This window comes from Pristiophorus japonicus, chromosome 4 (assembly GCF_044704955.1).
Source record: "Pristiophorus japonicus isolate sPriJap1 chromosome 4, sPriJap1.hap1, whole genome shotgun sequence".
In the NCBI taxonomy this organism is placed as follows: Eukaryota; Metazoa; Chordata; class Chondrichthyes; family Pristiophoridae; genus Pristiophorus; species Pristiophorus japonicus.
Genome location: NC_091980.1, coordinates 276,030,156 through 276,048,221, shown reverse-complemented (window position 1 = coordinate 276,048,221; position 18,066 = coordinate 276,030,156). Strand labels below are relative to the sequence as shown.

At 46.6% G+C, this 18,066-nt stretch overlaps 1 protein-coding gene across 1 annotated transcript in view; it reads right to left on the bottom strand.

The window, feature by feature from the left end:
• The window catches only part of LOC139263437 (protein unc-79 homolog), a 253,255-nt gene that overhangs the window by 50,281 nt on the left and 184,908 nt on the right, over positions 1 to 18,066 (bottom strand). The window contains exons 33-35 of the mRNA XM_070879516.1: positions 7,545 to 7,647; positions 5,711 to 5,851; positions 5,450 to 5,488 (exon numbers count right to left, since the gene is read on the bottom strand). Of these exons, the coding sequence (XP_070735617.1) occupies positions 5,450 to 5,488; positions 5,711 to 5,851; positions 7,545 to 7,647 (283 nt within the window). The remainder of the gene's footprint in view (positions 1 to 5,449; positions 5,489 to 5,710; positions 5,852 to 7,544; positions 7,648 to 18,066) is intronic.

The following is an 18,066-nucleotide window of genomic DNA, read 5'->3' as shown; positions in this document are numbered from 1 at the left end:
CCCTTCTGGAATGTGTTCAACTTTGTCTCAGTTTCTCATGACGTGTTGATTGACCTCGCTTCCCAGGTATGCTATCTTTCTAGGCTGTTGATTCTCCACTGCCCTTGTCATTCAGTACTGAGTGTATGTTTTCATCTTCTATCAGTCTGTGCTAAGGATCATTGCAGTGTTGGCTTCTTATGATGGTTCATTACCCATCAGGCATTGCTGCCTCCCTCTTAACCCAATGTAAGCGAGTGTATAAGCGTGCTTTAGATACATAAGCAAGTTTTACATAATTGGTCAATATTACAATCCATACCATGCTACAGAGGAACTCCCAATTCCTCAGAACCTTCTAATTCCCTTATGCTTCTTACTCAAGTATACTTTTTACCCCCTTACATCTAGTTTCTCTCCTATCTCCCCTCATGTCCTCTCAAAGCTCATCTAGTCAAAGAGACTGATCCTATTCCCACACAATTTCCTGTCTTGGCTTCCATGTTAGCTGACATTGTTAATGGTTCTCTCTCCTCAGGTAATGTCCCCCTCACCTTCAAATGTGCCATCATCATCCCTCTCCTCAAAAAAAAACAACCCTTGACCCCTCTGTCCTTGCAAACTATCACTGCCATCTCCAACCATTCTTTCCTCACCAAAGTCCTTGAACGTGCTGTCGCCTCTCAAATCCATGCCCATCTTTCCTGGAATTCTGTGTTTAAATCCTTCCAATCAGGTTTCCGCCACAATACCAAAACGGCACTTACCAAGGTCACAAATGACATTCTAATTGGCTGTAAAGGCAGAAAACTAACACTCCTGGTACTTCTTGACATGTCTACAGCCTTTGACATGGAAAACCACAAAAGTCTGTGCCAGCGCCTCGACATCGTAGTCCAACTGGGTGGGATTACACTCGCCTGATTCCATTCCTATCTTTCCAGCATAGCCATAGAATCACCTGCAATGGCTTCTCTTCCTGCTCCTGCCCCATTACTACAGGTGTCCCCCAATGACCTATTATTGGCGCCTTCCTATTTCTCATCTCATCCAACATCCTGGGGGGTCACCATCAACTGGAAAATTAAATGGACCAACCACATAAATAGTGTGGCAACAAGAGTAGGTCAGAGGCTGGGTATTCTGCAATGAGTGTCTCACCTCCTGACCCCCGCAAAGCCTTTCCACCAACTACAAGGCACAAGTCAGGAGTGTGATGGAATACGCTCCACTTGCCAGGATGAGTGCAGCTCCAACACTCAAGAACGACAAAGCAGCCCGCTTGATTGGCATCCCATCCACCACTTTAAACATTCACTCCCTCCACCATCATTACACTGCAGCAACTCGCAAAGGCCTCTTCGGTAGCACCTCCGAAACCCGCGTTCTCTACCACCTAGAAGGACAAGGGCAGCAGGCACTTGAGAACACCATCACCTGCAAGTTCCCTTTCAAGTTGCACACCATCCTGACGTGGAAATATATCACCATACCTTCATCATCGCTGGGTCAAAGTCCTGGAACTCCCACCCTAACAGCACTCTGGGAGTACCTTCACCACACGGACTGCAGCGTTTCAAGAAGGTGGCTCACCACCCCCTTTGCAAGGGCAATTAGGGATGGACAATAAATGTTTGCCTTGCCAGCAACGCCAGGATGAGCAGCGGTTTCCTCCAACTAAATATCGGGAAAACCGAAGCCATTGTCTTCAGACCAATCCATAAACTCCATTCCCTTGCCATCGATTCCATCCCCCCTCTGTGGCAACTGTCTGAAGCTGACCCAGTCTGTTTGCAACCTTGGTGTTATATTTAATCACGAGTTGAGCTTTTTTTTTTTTAAATTTCATCCCTGGGATGTAGGTGTCGCTGGCAAGGCCAGCATTTATTGCCCATCCTTAATTGCTCTTGAGAAGGTGGTGGTGTGCCATCTTCTTGAACCGTGTGGTGAAGGTACTCCCACAGTGCTGTTAGGGTGGGAGTTCCAGGATTTTGACCCAGCGACGATGAAAGAATGGCGATATATTTCCAAGTCAGGATGATGTGTGACTTAGAGTGGATCATGACGGTGATGGTGTTCTCAAACGTCTGCTGCCCTTATCCTTCTAGGTAGTAGAGGTCGCGGGTTTGGGAGATACTGTCGAAGAAGCCTTGGCGAGTTGCTGCAGTGTATCTTGTAGATGGTACACATTGCAGCCACATTGTGCTGGTAGTGGAGGGAGTGAATGTTTATGGTGGTGGATGGGGTGCCAATCAAGCGGGCTGCATTGTCCTGGACAGTGTCCAGCTTCTTGAGAGCTGTTGGAGTTGCAATCATCCAGGCAAATGGAGAGTATTCCCTCACACTCTTAACTTGTAGATGACATATTTGCTACATTTTTTTTTATTTATTCGTTCACGGAATGTGGATTTCGCTGACAAGGCCGACATTTATTGCCCATCGCTATTTGCCCTTGATAAGGTAGTGGTGACCACCTTCTTGAACCGCTGCAATCCTTGTGGTGAAGGTACTCCCACAGTGCTGACTTTGTTGCAGTAGTTTGGTACAACTGAGTGGCTTGCTAGATCAGTTCAGAGGGGAGTTAAGTGTCAACAACATTGCTGTATTTCTGGAGTCACGTGTAGGCCAGACCGGGTAAGGACAGCAGATTTCCTTCCCTAGAAGGACATTAGTGAACCAGATGGGTTTTTACGATAATCTGATAATTTCATGGTCACCATTACTGATACTAGCTTTTTAATTCCAGATATATTTATTGAACTGAACTTAAACTTCCCCGGTTGCTGTGGTGGGATTTGAACTTGCGTCTCCGGATCATTAGTCCAGGTTTCTGGATTACTAGTCCAGTAACATAACCACTATGCTACCATACATCATTAAGACTACCCATTTCCACCTCCGTAACATTACCCGTCTCCACCGTTGCCTCAGTTTATCTGCTGCTGAAACCCTCAGCCATGTCTTTGTTGCCTCTAGACTTGACTATTCTTGCAATCCTGGCCGGTCTCCCTAGTTCTACCCTCCATAAACGTGAGGACATCTGCCGCCCATATCCTCACTTGCACCAAGTCCCACTCACCCATCTCCTCTGTACTTGATGACCTACATTGGCTCCCAGTTAAGCAAAGCCTCGATTTTAAAATTCTCTTCCTTGTTTTCAAATCTCTCCATGGCCTCGCCCCTCCCTATCTCTGTAATCTCCTCTAGCCCCACAATTCCCCAAGATCTCTGCACTCCGCCGATTCTGGCCTCTTGAACATCCTTGATTTTAACTGCTCCACCATCGGTGGCCATGCCTTCAGCTGACTGGGGCCCAAGCTCTGGAATTCCCTTCCTAAACATCATGCCACTCTATTTCTCTGTCCTCCTTTAAGACGCTCTTTAAAACCTATCTTTTCGACCAAGCTTTTGGTCACCTGTCCTAATATCTCCTTATACGGCTCGGTATCAAATTTTTGTTTTTTGATAACGCGCCTCTGAAGCACCTTGGAACGACGACATTAAAGGCGCAATATCAATGTAAGTTGTTGTTGTTATTTAATCCTTGTGCTAAATTAACTGATCACAACTGGGGTGGCAGAATAGGTCCTCAGCAAGCCTAGATTAGCAACCAAACAGCAAGGGTTCCCATTCCTGACCTCTACTCATTGATTCTTGCTAAAAGTACATGTGCATACGGTTGTGACTGCGATGGCCTGGTGGTAAATAGCCTGCCAACCTTCAATGTCAAGGCTTACACAAGAGCAATCGGCACTTGGATAATCCCTTTTCTGGAATAGTACAGCCCTTGGTAGAAAATAAGCTTCGCAAATAGCGCAGGAGGTTAAATGCACCTCACTGTGTGGTATTGAGCTAAGACCAAGAACGTCCCATGTTTGTACACTATACTGTGTTGGGTTAACTGACCTCACCCAAAGCAGTTGAAGGGCTATTATTATATATATATATACATGTAGAAAGGCTGCATTAGAGGGAGCAGCGTGCGGTGGCCCGACCCGGAATTCGGCGCGGTCCCAGACTGCAAGACCATCAGCAGGCCCCGGCCATCAGTGGGAGCAGCGTGCGGCGGCATACCACTGCAGGAGGGCGATGGCTGCGAAGTCAGGTCACTGATTGCTGTGTGGGCAGGCACAGCAGGAGGGGCGAAGAAGCTGCAAGAGTTTGTAGAAGGAAGTGACCGGGGCCCAGGAGAGTCTGGGGCCCAGAAGAGGCGAGAGCCCATGGACAGCACGGGCCAGCCCACACTGTTATATGTGCGCGCGCTCGGTCCGTGCAACAGAGCTGGTCTCCAGTCGTCTTGGGTAATCCTCGCCACTGGACCAAGACCTAGCTCTGTCAAGCCCATGTGGTGGCTGGTGTGCAACAGCCACCACATGTGAAAAAAAATCTAAGCACAGGCATCTTCCATCCTTCACAATGTAGTTCGGAATCTGGAATATTAGGTCTAAGCCTCATTAATATGCTGACAGCGAGCTGTGGTCACTGGTGCTGGGAAGGCAGAAAATCAGCCGGTTCCCACTCTTCCTACTCCTAGGCCCACCAAAAAAAAATTAAAGTTTGCTGGGCCACATTTTGAGTGCCTCCTCCTTGGTTAGGCCACTCAATGCCTGGTACAACTGGGTGGAACGTGCATGCTCTGCCCATTTGCAGACAAAAATTGCAATTGGTTTTTAACAACTGGTGCAGGAGCCCGATTTGCATATGAAGCAACCTTGTTGTAGGCAGGCGAGCTGCTTGCCCATTTACAGGCTCGTCTGAAAATTGCATCAAGCAGACCAAGAGTCCGCCATAGTGGTACCAACTTCCCCCCCACCCACCAATTTGCAATTGCTGGCTACCTGTTCTTCAAGTGAGAAATGGGAAGCTGGCAGTTGAAAATCTCTGCAATAAAACTGTCCAACCTGCCTCCTCTCTGCACTAAATGGTAGTTGTAGGTGTGTGAGAGGAAGAGGGTAAAATAGCTACAGCCTACTGAAGTATCAACAAGTGGCAAAGCATAGACTCCAGCGCACAAGCAGCGAGCTCCTGCTCTAAGCGATGCCCCATCGGCTGGCCACATGTTTCCCTCAGGCAGGGAAAGAGGAAGTAGCAGATAGCCAGTATGGACCACTGTGCTTCACTTTATAGCTAGCTAAAACAGCAGCATTAATGAAAAGCAATAATCATATTCTGGCCTGTCCCCTCAGCCATGGCATACGGAGATTGAACAAAGGCGTCAACAAATTACAAAAGGGGCTTAAACCAGTTAAGTGAAGGATAATCGTTTCAAGATTGGAACACTTTACAGACAATAGTAAAAGCACAACTGAACTGCTTTTGCAACCCTACAAGGCTACAGACTAAGAGCTGGAAAATGGGATTAGGCTGAAGAGCTCTTTTTTTGGCCAGCACGATGGGCCAAATAGCTTCCTTCTGTGCCGTAAATGTCTATGATTTTATGATTACTGTAACAACAAAGGCAAGTAAATACCTTTCTGCCTGGCCCGGAAAAAGGGTGCTTGATGCCAGTCTGGAATGAAAAATCAGCAGAAAAGTTACTTCATTTTACATAAAACATGAATTATATAGTTATATTTCACATCAAAACATTAATTCAGATAAAATATCGGAAAAATACTGATCATGCTGTTTCACTAAAAAATTCACCCTTGGCAACCAATGTTCAATGCTCAGTCAATACTTTTAATGCATTTTAAACAAGGCAGATATCAAAAACCATTATAATGGTTACCTTCCGACTGACTGCAGAATATCAAGCAGCAAAGGAGCAGCTAAATCTGGGCTCAAGTGAGTAAATGTTGAAAGTACAACAATAGCCAGTCCCAACGTTTCTTCGTCATATTCTTCGAGAACAGCCCCACAGTCAAGGCATCTGTACCAAAGAATGAAACTGTTAAAATGATCCTTCTTCAATACAATAGGTAATATAGTACTGAACTAGCAACCCACAGGTTATGAATTCAAATCCCACCATAACAGGTTGCAAAACTACCAGAGCTGGATTAAGAATTTGTGGGGCCCTGGGCACTCTGCCTCACCCCCGTCGGACAGTACTTTTCAATGCAGGAATATTTTGATTCAGTCATCACATGTAATTTTTCTGTGTTGTGATGAGTTTAATCGGTGGCTCCATATTTGGCCGGGGTTCTTGGATTCGAGTCTCATAGATCCCGGCGTTAATCCACCCCTGGAAACCAGTTTCAATAAATGCTGTCCTCACAGCAGAAAAAATGACCATGAAAACTGCTGGATTGTCATAAAAATACAATTGATTCACTCTAGTCCTCCACACTAGGTTTTACACAATCACGACACCATAGCATATCTGTCAGGGTAGAGTTAACCTTAAATTCATCCAAAACTCTGCTGCCCATCTCCTAACTCGCACCAAATCCCGTTCACCCTGTGCTCGCTAACCTACATTGGCTCCTGGATAAGCAACGCCTACATTTTAAAATTCTCATCCTTGTTTTCAAATTCCTCCATGGCCTTGCCCGTCCCTATCTCTGTAACCTCCCCCAGCCCTACAACCCTCCGAGATATCTCGCGCCCCTCCAATTCTGGCCTCTTGCACACAACGTTCTCGCTAAGGAGTGCGCGTGTGCGGCCGCGCAGAAATCTGCAAGGTTCCACACAGGCCGCTCACTGGCTTTTACAGTGTAAATACCGCGCTTGCATAGAAATGTAAAGGGACCACGCATTAAAAAAAAATATGCCACGCAGAACAAAGCGCAGCTTACAGGGAACATGGGCTTGCACATCCCTGATTGTAATCGCGCCACCATTAGCGGCCATGCCTTCAACTGCTGAAGCCCAAAGCTCTGGAATTCCCCCTCTAAACCTCTCCCCCTCTCTTTCCTCCTTTAAGACGTTCCTTTAAACCTACCACTCTGCCCTAATATCCCCTTATGTAGCTCAATGTGAGATTCTGTTTGATAAAGCTCCTGCGAAGCACCTCAGGACGTTTTACTATGTTAAAGATGCTATATAAATGCAAGTTGTTATGTTAAATATATATCTCTTTTATTTAGGTTTAATTCATGGCATGCAACTTGTAAAATGTTCAGTGACTACTTCTATTTATTTTACATTTGGTACCCTTTCATTAGAGTATTTTATGCTGTATTTCATTCCACTGCTTGTATTCGTATAAAACAATGTTATTAATTGCAAACATTAAGGAGGTCATTTTCTGACTACGTGCTAACTTGTCTTGTTTCTCAGTGGATGTTAGAAACCCCACCCCCCAAACCATGTTTGCATTCATTCAGATGTGGTAAAATGTGTCACCCAAAAGAAAGCTGGCACACATACTTTTATCAGAGTAATTTTCAATTTTATCTGTTCACTCAAATGTGGCAAAGATGCTGTCAATTGTTTTTGCTGATAAATGGAGCATAATAATGATATTTATGCGAATTAATGTTGTATCTTCTGGATTTGCTTCAGAGCAAAAACACGGAATTTCCATTTAAGAATATTTGAATATATAGTAAGAATTATAACGAGAAACAATCAGTAAAATGGTTGTCCAAAAGGCATGGTTAACAAATTGATATGCTTACCTGTCTGACATTAAGGTTGGCTGATCATCTGTAAATTCCTCTGGTGCAGGAACAAACATGCTGACTATGCTCTGTGCTGACAGCAAACTGGATTTCGTAGCACCTGTGAAAATAACAGACACTTACAAATGTTGCATAATTTATAAATGCAAGATATTGAAATACTTAAATCTGTACAAAATCTATTTCACTCAGCTTTTGATTTTTTTTTTTACTGTATGACTAAAGATGTCAAGGCCTATTTCAGACTACACTGAACACATCCAAATTAGTCCGAGTCAGATGGCCATATAGCATAATTTTATCGGTTTTGTACTGGTAGGAGCTTGGGGTGGCTTCCTGCCATTAGATAAACTCTGCACTGCACAATGGGATTGCATGGGCTTTGGTAAAAGTTACATAACAGAACTTTGTTCTTTGCTGTTGTAAAACTGATTGGTGCAAGAATCACAAAGGCAGTTAGCTCCGCTGCCACAAAGCACACAGCTTAATTGGGGGATTGGAACCCTTGAAACATTTTATGTCAGACCTGAGTGACTATACCTTTATTTGGTTGTAACTGATTAGTCTTTGTTGATGAATCCAACGTTCTTTTTCAGTTTGTATTTATTTCGAATGGGCAAGAAAATAGATTTTTTTTTAAATTGTAAGGGTGAAGTTATTGCAGGTAAATAAGGCAGACTCGGGGGCTCATTTGCACGTGTTTACCTGTAGAGAAAAGTATTGAGAGTGTGTCCATATGCACAATGCTTTTGTTTCTTTTTATTAGCTGCATAGGCGTGTGTCTATAGCAGCCATGCATGACATGCCAACAGTTGCTAAGAATTCAGATTACCATTTTCTGCTGAACTTATTCCCACGAGGTTAGCAGATCCACTTGATTGCAGGGGCGCGACCTATCCATCACAAGGCAAGAGCAGTGCCATACATAATGAGAGGGTGGAGATCGAGCTGGACCGGCTGCAACAAGATGGCATCATTTCACAGATCGAATTCAAAGAGTGGGCCAGTCGATTGTTCCAGTCCTCAAGGAAGACGGCACTGTCAGAATCTGTGGTGATTACAAATTAACTATCAATCGTTTCTCCCTGCAGGATCAATACCCGCTACCAAAGGCAGACGACCTATTTGCGACACTGGCGCGAGGAAAAACGTTCACGAAGCTGGACTTGACCTCGGCCTACATGACGCAAGAGCTGGAGGAATCATTGAAGGGCCTCACCTGCATCAACATGCACAAAGGTCTCTTCATTTACAACAGATGCCCATTTGCGATTCGATCAGCTGCGGCGATATTCCAGAGGAACATAGAAAGCTTGCTGAAGTCGATCCCGCGCACCATGGTCTTCCAGGATGACATCTTGGTTACAGGTCGGGACACTGTCAAGCACCTGCAGAACCTGGAGGAGTTTCTTAGTCGGCTTAATCGTGTGGGGCTCAGGTTAAAACGCTCGAAGTAAGTTTTCCTGGTGCCTGAAGTGAAGTTCCTGGGGAGAAGTATCATGGCGGACGGCATCAGGCCATCGATTCGAAGACGGAGGCAATCAAGAATGCACCGAGACCACAGAACGTGGCAGAGCTGCAGTCGTTTTTTGGACTCCTGAACTACTATGGTAACTTCTTACCGGGTCTTAGCACATTATTAGAACCACTGCATTCTTTACTGTGTAAAGGAGATGAATGGGTATGGGGTAAAAGCCAAGAAAATGCCTTTGAGAAAGCTTGGAAACTGTTATGCTCAAACAAATTGCTTGTGTTGTATGATCCATGTAAGCGTTTGGTACTAGCATGTGATGCGTCATCGAGCGGGGTCAGGTGTGTATTGTAACAAGCTAATGAATCTGAGAAATTGCAATGGGTTGCTTATGCATCCAGAAGTCTGTCTAAGGCTGAGAGGGCCGACAGCATGATTGACAAAGAAGCGTTAGCGTGTGTTTATGGGGTAAAGAAAATGCATCAGTATCTGTTTGGGCTCAAATTTGAATTGGAAACCGACCACAAGCCACTTATATCCCTCTTTTCTGAAAGTAAGAGGATAAATACGAATGCATCGGCCCACATTCAGAGATGGGCACTCACGTTGTCCGCATACAACTACGCCATCCTCCACAGAAAACTGTGACGATGCTCTCAGTAGGCTGCCATTGCCTACCACAGGGATGGAGATGGCACAGCCTGCAGATTTAGTTATGGTAGTGGAAGCATTCGAGAGTGAGCAATCACCTGTTACCGCCTGACAGGTTAGAACCTAGACGAGCCAGGACCCCTTACTGTCCTTAGTAAAAAGCTGTGCGCGCCACAGGAGTTGGTCTTGTGTCCCGTTAGAGATGCAGGAAGAAATAAAGCCGTACCAGCAGCGCAGAGATGAAATTTCCATACAGGCAGACTGCCTTCTGTGGGGTAATCGGGTAGTGGTGCCAAAAAAGGGCAGGGACACTTTCATTAGTGATCTCCACAGTACCCACCCAGGCATTGTAATGATGAAAGCGATAGCCAGATCCCACGTGTGGTGGCCCAGTATCGATGCAGACTTAGAGTCCCTGCATGCACAAATGTAACACATGTTCACAGTTAAGCAATGCGCCCAGGGAGGCGCCACTAAGTTTATGATCCTGGCCCTCCAAACCGTGGTCCAGGGTCCATATCGATTATGCAGGCCTATTCTTGGGAAAAATGTTCCTTATGGTTGTATTTGCGTACTCCAAATGGATTGAATGTGAGATAATGTCAGCAAGCGTGTCCGCTGCCACCATTGAAAGTCTGCGGGCCATGTTTGCCACGCATAGCCTGCCTGATGTCCTTGTGAGTGACAATGGGCCATGCTTCACCAGTGCCAAGTTCAAAGATTTCATAACCCGCAATGGGATCAAACATGTCACATCTGCCCCGTTTAAACCAGAGTCCAATGGTCAGGCAGAGCGAGCAGTGCAAACAATCAAGCAGAGCTTGAAGAGGGTAACTGAAGGCTCACTGCAGACTCGCCTAGCCCGTGTCCTGCTTAGTTACTGCACAAGACCCCACTCGCTCACTGAGGTTCCCCCCACTGAACTGCTCATGAAAAGAGCACTAAAGGCAAGGCTCTCGTTGGTCCACCATGATCTACACGAACAGGTAGAGAGCAGTCGGCTTCAACAGAATACATATCATGATCGCACAAATGTGTCACGCGAAATTGAGATTAATGATCCTGTATTTGTGTTGAACTATGGACAAGGTCCCAAGTGGCTTCCCGGCACTGTCATGGCCAAAGAGGGGAGTAGGGTGTTTCTGGTCAAACTCTCAAATGGACTCACCTGCAGAAAACACTTGGACCAAACCAAACTCAGATTCACGGACTATCCAGAACAACCCACAATAGCTTTTTCGACCCCCCAACAGACACACAAGTGGCAACTGACCCAGCAGTTGACCACAAAGCAGAACCCATCACCTGCAGCAGCCCAGCAGGACTCACCACACCCAGCAGTCCTGCAAGGCCAGCTGCACAGCAGCCCCGCGAGGGTCCAACGAACGACTCACCAAAACCAGCATTTGCACTGAGACGATCAACCAGGGAAAGGAAAGATCGACTCACATTGTAAATAGTTACACTATTGATTTTGGGGAGGGAGCAGGGTGGGGGGGGGGGGGGGGGGGGAAGTGTCGTTATATATGTAAACCTGTAAATACCTTGTTTAACCACCAGATGGCTCATCCCCTGGAGTCCCAAGAGATCCCACAATCCCTTGGGAGCACCTGTACATAAGGAGGCCTCACAGGCTGGAGAGGCACCCTGGAAACCTGTAATAAAGGACTATGTTCACACATTACTTTCAGCTTACAGTATCTGGTCAGATTCGTTATTCAAGACATAACACTTTCCTTCACCAACAACTTAATATTTCTGAAATTCAGCAGTTACAGTATTTAAATGTAGGCCAAGGGACTGGTTTTGAACTAGGGAGTAATGTACACGCTTACTGCCATGATGGTGGTGCCAGCCAACATGAGGCCCCGTGTATCGAACGGCGACATCTAAGCATAGCTGTCAGATTTGATAAGGCCAGTGGGCAGGAAGAAGCATAAACAAATGCATTTTCCCAGCTCCTAGCCTCAGCGAGTCCAGCAGATTCACGTCATTGTTGGTGCTAGCTGTGTAAAACCCCAGGTGCCAGAAGCCAATGTCTTTCACATGGCACTAAGCACAACAGCAAAGCATCATGAATGTTATGTCCCTTGCCAATGAAACTGATGGGACATATTATTTAATCAATACTAATTAACAACATAGAAACGTTAGGCACAAGAGTTTTCTGCGTTGATTTTACATTGGATTTGCTGACCAATTTTAATTCAAAATTTCCATTGTCCCAAAAATAACAACTATGAGAAAGCGAGACGACTACAGTAGCAGTGAGCAGAAGGATCAATGGTGGATTTCTTTTCCATTTTCTGTTTTAAGCACAGTTCCAAGTATCTGAACAATACACAACCCTGAGCACTAGGACTGGGCACAATGATGTACGCCTACATTCCATACACCACTGTACTAGCTGGGCAAATACTATTATCTCATCAATACGTAAAACCTAATGCACGCCCACATTTCATCTGGGAAAAGGACCCGGGCATCTGATGTATTCACACAAAGTGCATATGACACTTCGACCCTTATAGGTAAGCGCTTTAAATATAAAATAGTTACTCCTGGATTAAATGTATTTTCTTAGAATTCTGTATTAACTTTGACCTCGGAAAATCACCCCTGAAGCACCAATGTGAATTGTCCCATTCTCCACACCAACCACCATTGTAGCCTGAAAATATATTTATCAAAGGAGAAAAAAAATAAGAGCAAAGTACACCTTCAACAAAGCAATAAACATCACAGGGTCAGATGATGTAGGGTGGGAGGAGGATCATATGGAACATAAACACCACCGGCACAGATCAGTTGGACCAAATGGCCGGTTCCTGTGCTTTAACTTCTATGTAATAACAGTAATGTCATTTGGAACAATTGAAAAAAATACAGAAAAGCTACAGATTTAAAAAGGAAGAAATGTTATTTATATAGCACCTTATCATGATCTCAGGATGTTCAAAAATACTTCACAGTCAATGACGTACAATCACTGCTGTTACATAGGCAATTGCAGCAGTCAATTTACACATAGCAAGATCCCACAAACAGCAAGTGGGATGAATGATCAGTTTGTCTGTTTTTGGTAGCGTTGGGTTGAGGGAGGAATGTTTGTTAGGACATGGGGAGAATTTCTGCTCTTCATCAAATAGTACCATGGATCTTTTACACCTGAACAGGGAGACGGTGCCTCAGTGTAACCTGATCCAGAAGACAGCAGCTCCAATAATGCTGCACTCCCTCAATACTGCACTGAAGTGGCGGCCCAGATTATATACTCAAACCCTGGAGTAGAACTTGAACCCACAGCCCTCTGACTCTGAGTGCTACCAACTAAACCCAAGCTGATACTTAGCTGCAAAACAACACAGAGAAACACTATTATGTGTTGCATTAAGGACAGCTATCAGCAAAATGCACTTAAAATTAAATGTGTTTCGAAATGAAATGCCATTAGGTTAAAGAGCTAATTGACTGAAAAAAGCTGTTTTTTCGTTCCCCAAAACAGTATATTAAAAATAAGTTCTTGCCTCCAAACAAAAAAATATTTTCATTTGTGACAGCATTTGATTTTTACATCAATTTACCAAGTTCTTATTTAAAGTGACACTTATTTCTGGTTGGGAAACACAACAGAATGCAGGGAAAAGAATGACTAGGTTACTGACTCTAGTTCCACACTACTTGCTCCTTGATAAAGTGCAACATCCCCACCGACACCTGGGAATCCCTGGCCAAAGACCTCCCTAAGTGGAGGAAGAGCATCCGGGAGGGCACTGAGCACCTCGAGTCTCGTCGCCGAGAGCATGCAGAAAACAAGCGCAGGTAAGCGCAAGGAACGTGCGGCAAACCAGACTCCCCGCCCACCCTTTCCTCCAACGACTGTCTGTCCCACCTGTTACAGAGACTGTAATTCCTGTATTGGACTGTTCAGTCACCTGAGAACTCACTTTTAGAGTGGAAGCAAGTCTTCCTCGATTTCGAGGGACTGCCTATTATGATGATGATTACTTTCTAGTACAAAGAAATAGGAATGCACCATGGACTGGTGAATGTAATAATTATCTACTGAGCAAACAGCTTCATTTATTACAATGTCAAGTCTGCCTGTCAGATAATACCTTCTCCAATATGCATTCTATTATAAATACAAATGTATATCTTCGGAATTAGAATGTCAGAAATAGTAATAAAATGAGAAGTACTAAATTAAATCAAGGTTCTGGAAGTATGTTTGGGGGCATGTTCAGGCATATGTGCTCAGATGCGTTCACTGGGAACCTCAACCTGAGGTCAGGGGTAAATCCCTTCATCACCATGGCAATGGCAGGTACTGCTCCACTAGGGGCACATCTCGGATTCCCACCATATCAGGGGACCTAGAAAGCCCGACAGCAGAGTGGGGTGTTAGGTCCTCCCCCATCCCCGGAAAGAGGTTATTGATGTCCCCAGTGGTCATTATTTGTAAAGTGGTCATTTGAAAAAAAAAGTTTGCATTTTCTTTAAGGTGCAGGTCCCAATCCTGACCTGATCCTCAAGGTGGCCCCGCATTCACAATTTAGTGACATAGTACGCCTGGTCTGACCAGGTGACGTGCCTGAAGGCAGGGAAAGTAGGAATTCTCTCTCCCTGCCGGCCCTTTTTACACCAATGGCCATGTTTGGGGTGAGCAGAAGCTCTGTCCCCAACAGGGCCAATCGGAAATTCTGAAGGAAGGGAATCAGCTTACCTCGTTCTCAGTCCAATCCGCAGCTCTTCCAATGGACTTCCATCAAATTTACGGTGACAGTATGCCAAAAGGGCTGCAGAATTTTTGGGACCCAAATAAATTTCGAAGCAACATTTAAAAATATCTGATTCTGTTGTGATGCTTTGAATGCAGAAATGATTTAGCTAGTTTAGGTCTCTTACCCGTCACTGTGAAAGTATTCTTACACATAGGGGCCAAGTTTCAGCCCGAGTTGCTCCTGTTTTTTTGGAACAACTGGTTTAGAATGGAGTATCTTAGAAATTGCAATTCTCGGCATTTAGTTTGCTCCAGTTCTAGTCAGTTAGAATAGTTTCAGTTTGGAACAGATTTTTTTTTTCAAAAGGGGGTGTGTCCGGCCACTTACGCCCATTTTGAAAGTTTAGGCAGTGAAAACATACTCCAAACTAACTTAGAATGGAGTAAGTGTAGATTTTTGTACGCTCAGAAAAACCTTGTCGACACTTAAAAAATCAGGCGTAGGTTACAAATCAGGCATAGGGAATGGGGGGGGGGGGTTAAAGGGAAGTTTACAAACATTAAACACTTCAGTTTTACAAATAAAGAGCCATCATCAATAATAAATAATAAATACATCAATAAATCAACCAATAAATCAATCAAAAAGAATTAATAAAACATTTTTAAAAATTAAAAAATCAACAAATAAAACATTTTCTACTTACCGACTGCAGCACCGGGAGTCCTCCAATAGTGTGCTGGGACGGCCCCTGCCACCCTCCCCCCCCCCCCCCCAGTGTGTCTCTGTCTCTCTGTCTGTCTGTGTGTCTCTCTCACTCTCTGTCTGTCAGTGTCTGTGTTTCTGACAGCGAGGGGTGGGGGGGGGTGGAGGGGGGGAGGGGCGGGAGGAGTGGGGTGGGGGGGGGGGAGGAGGGGGTGGGAGGGCAAGGGGGAGGGGTGGGGATGGGAGGGGGGAGAGGGTGGGGGGGGGGAGGAGGGAGGAAGGGAGAAGGAGGCTGAATGGGCCGGGCCCAATATTTCAGGCTGGATTTACAAGACTTCAGCACCGGATTTACAGGTAGGTGGCATCGGGTCCCGGGTCTGAGGGGGGGGGGGGGGGGGCGCGGAGGTCGGGTCACCGGGGGGGTGGGGGGGCGGAGGTCGGGTTGCGGGGGAGGGGGGGCGGAGGTCGGGTCGCGGGGGGAGCGGAGGTTGGGTCACGGGGGAGGGGGGGAGCGGAGGTCGGGTTGCAGGGGTGGGGGGGGGTGGGGGGGTGGAGGTCGGGTCACCGGGGGGTGGGGGGAGCGGAGGTTGGGTTGCGGAGGTGGAGGGGGGAGGAGCGGAGGTCGGGTCGCCAGGGGTGGGGAGTGGTTGTCAGGTCGCCGGGGCGGGGGGGGGGAGCAGATGTCGGGTCGCCGGGGGGTGAGGGGAGCTTAGGTTGGGTCGTTGGGGGGGGGGGGGGGGGGGAGGGGTGAGGTCGGATGCGGTCTGGGGGGGGGTCGGGTCGGGTCCGGGAGGGGGTCGAGTCAGGGGAAGGTCCGGTTCGGTCCAGGGGGGAGCGGGAGTCAAGTCGGGTCGGGTCTGGTCGGGAGGAAGCAGGTGCTGGGCGCGGGAGGTGAGCCTTATCCACACAGCCCCAGTGAGGCCATTTGGCCAGGGCTAGGGGCTGCGTGCTTCGGGACCCTCCCACACAGTTTTGGGCGCCTGGAGCTACTGCACATGCGCGCCCACTGTAGTGCGCATGTGCAGAGGTCCCGGCACTGTTTTCAACGCAGGGACCTGGCTCCACCCCCAGCCGCGCCCAGCTCCAGAGGACCTGCAGAGAGCTGGAGAAAAGGTGAGTTTTTTTTAGGCGCACTTTGTGGCGCGAAAAACGGGCGTCCAGGTCTGGGCTGTGCCGTTCTAGGCGCGGCCCGAAACTTGGGCCCATATTAACTGTCTCTGTATTCACTTTGCAACAAACTACATTATGAGAAACCTATTATAACCAATGCTTTTCCTGGTTCTCCTGAAGCTCCACTATACTCGGCAAAGGAACTCATACATGACATAACGAACCCTGGGAAGAATCAGCAGTCTTCATGCGTTTGCCATATCAAGGTTTGACTGTCTGTATATTGTAATGTAGAACATACTAACCAGTATCCCAGTTACTGATGTTGTGAGGTACACTAGACTGGTGTTCCAGTTGTCTCTTCATTAACTGGTTCAGTGTCAGGCTTCCCAGAGATCCCCTTTTCATTTGCCTATATTGAACTAAACATGGCATAAAAACAAATACTGAAACAGGTGGAACTAGTATAAAGTAAATGGAACTCAGTGCTCTAGTAAATGGTTATTGTAAAGTCCTGTCCCCTCAGTACAGATTCCCACAAGGCATGTAGTGAAGTCAAGGTCACTCTGGATCTGCACCTTTATTTCACAGCTCTGGAATGCTGCACTTGCCTGAGACCTGTCCTTATATACCTGTCTCCTGCAAGTGCACCCCTGGTGGTAAGGTATGCTGGTGGTTACAGGTCATATCTTATTGCAGTCATGCAGAGCATGTTAGGATACAGTTATATATAATAATGTAAGATACATGACATCACCCTCCCCCAAGGTCTTATTGTCTTTATAGGTTCAGTCTCTCAGGTGGTCTATGCTCTCGCGTGGAGCATCTGAGTTGTGGTTCAGTTGTTTGCCTTGGTGTCTGTTTTTCTTTGGGTGTGGTTGCTGGTATCTCGCCTGGGCTGTCTGTTTCGATTGGTGTGATTATTGTTGACTCACCTGGGCTGTCTGTTGGGATTGCCCTTTCCTCAGGTTGATCCCTCTGTCTGTCCACCAGGTGTGGTGCGAGTTCCACATTGTAGTCTGCCTCTGGTTCCGCTGTGTTGTTGGTAAATCTGCTTTTGACTTGGTCTGCATGCCTCTGGCAGGTTTTGCCATTGTCCATTTGTACCACTAGTAGCCTATTTCCTTCCTTGCTCGTTACTGTCCCTGCAAGCCATTTGGGACCCCTGCCATAGTTTAGTACAAACACTTTGTCCCCTGTCTCATTCCATCTCCCCCTCGAATTTCTGTCATGGTACTCAGTCAGCTTACGGCGCTTTGCCTCAACGATTTCGTGCATGTCTGGGAGGATTAATGAGAGCCTTGTTTTTAAAGTCCTTTTCATCAACAGTTGCGCGGGGCGGGATCCCAGTCAGTGAGTGCGGACGAGATCTGTATGCCAGCAGCAGTCGCGACAGGCGACCCTGCAGCGTGGGACCTTGGATTTTAAGCATGCCTTGTTTAATGATTTGCACTGCTCTCTCCGCCTGACCTTTGGAGGCCGGCTTGAACGGTGCCGTCTTGACGTGATTTATGCCGTGGTCAATTATGAAGTCTTGGAATTCTGCGCTGGTGAAGCACGGACCATTGTCACTGACCAATATGTCAGGGATTCCGTGCGTTGCAAACATGGTTGCAAGGCTCTCCACAGTGGTGGAGGTTGTGCTCGAGTTTAAATTGGTGCATTCGATCCACTTTGAAAATGCATCTACAACTACGAGGAACATTTTGCCCATGAATGGGCCCACACAGTCTACGTGCACCCGCGACCACGGTTTGGTAGGCCAGGGCCAGGGGCTCAGTGGAGCCTCCCTGGGGGCATTGCTGAGTTGGGCACAAATGGTGCACTTTCGGATGCAGAGCTCCAAGTCCGCATCAAT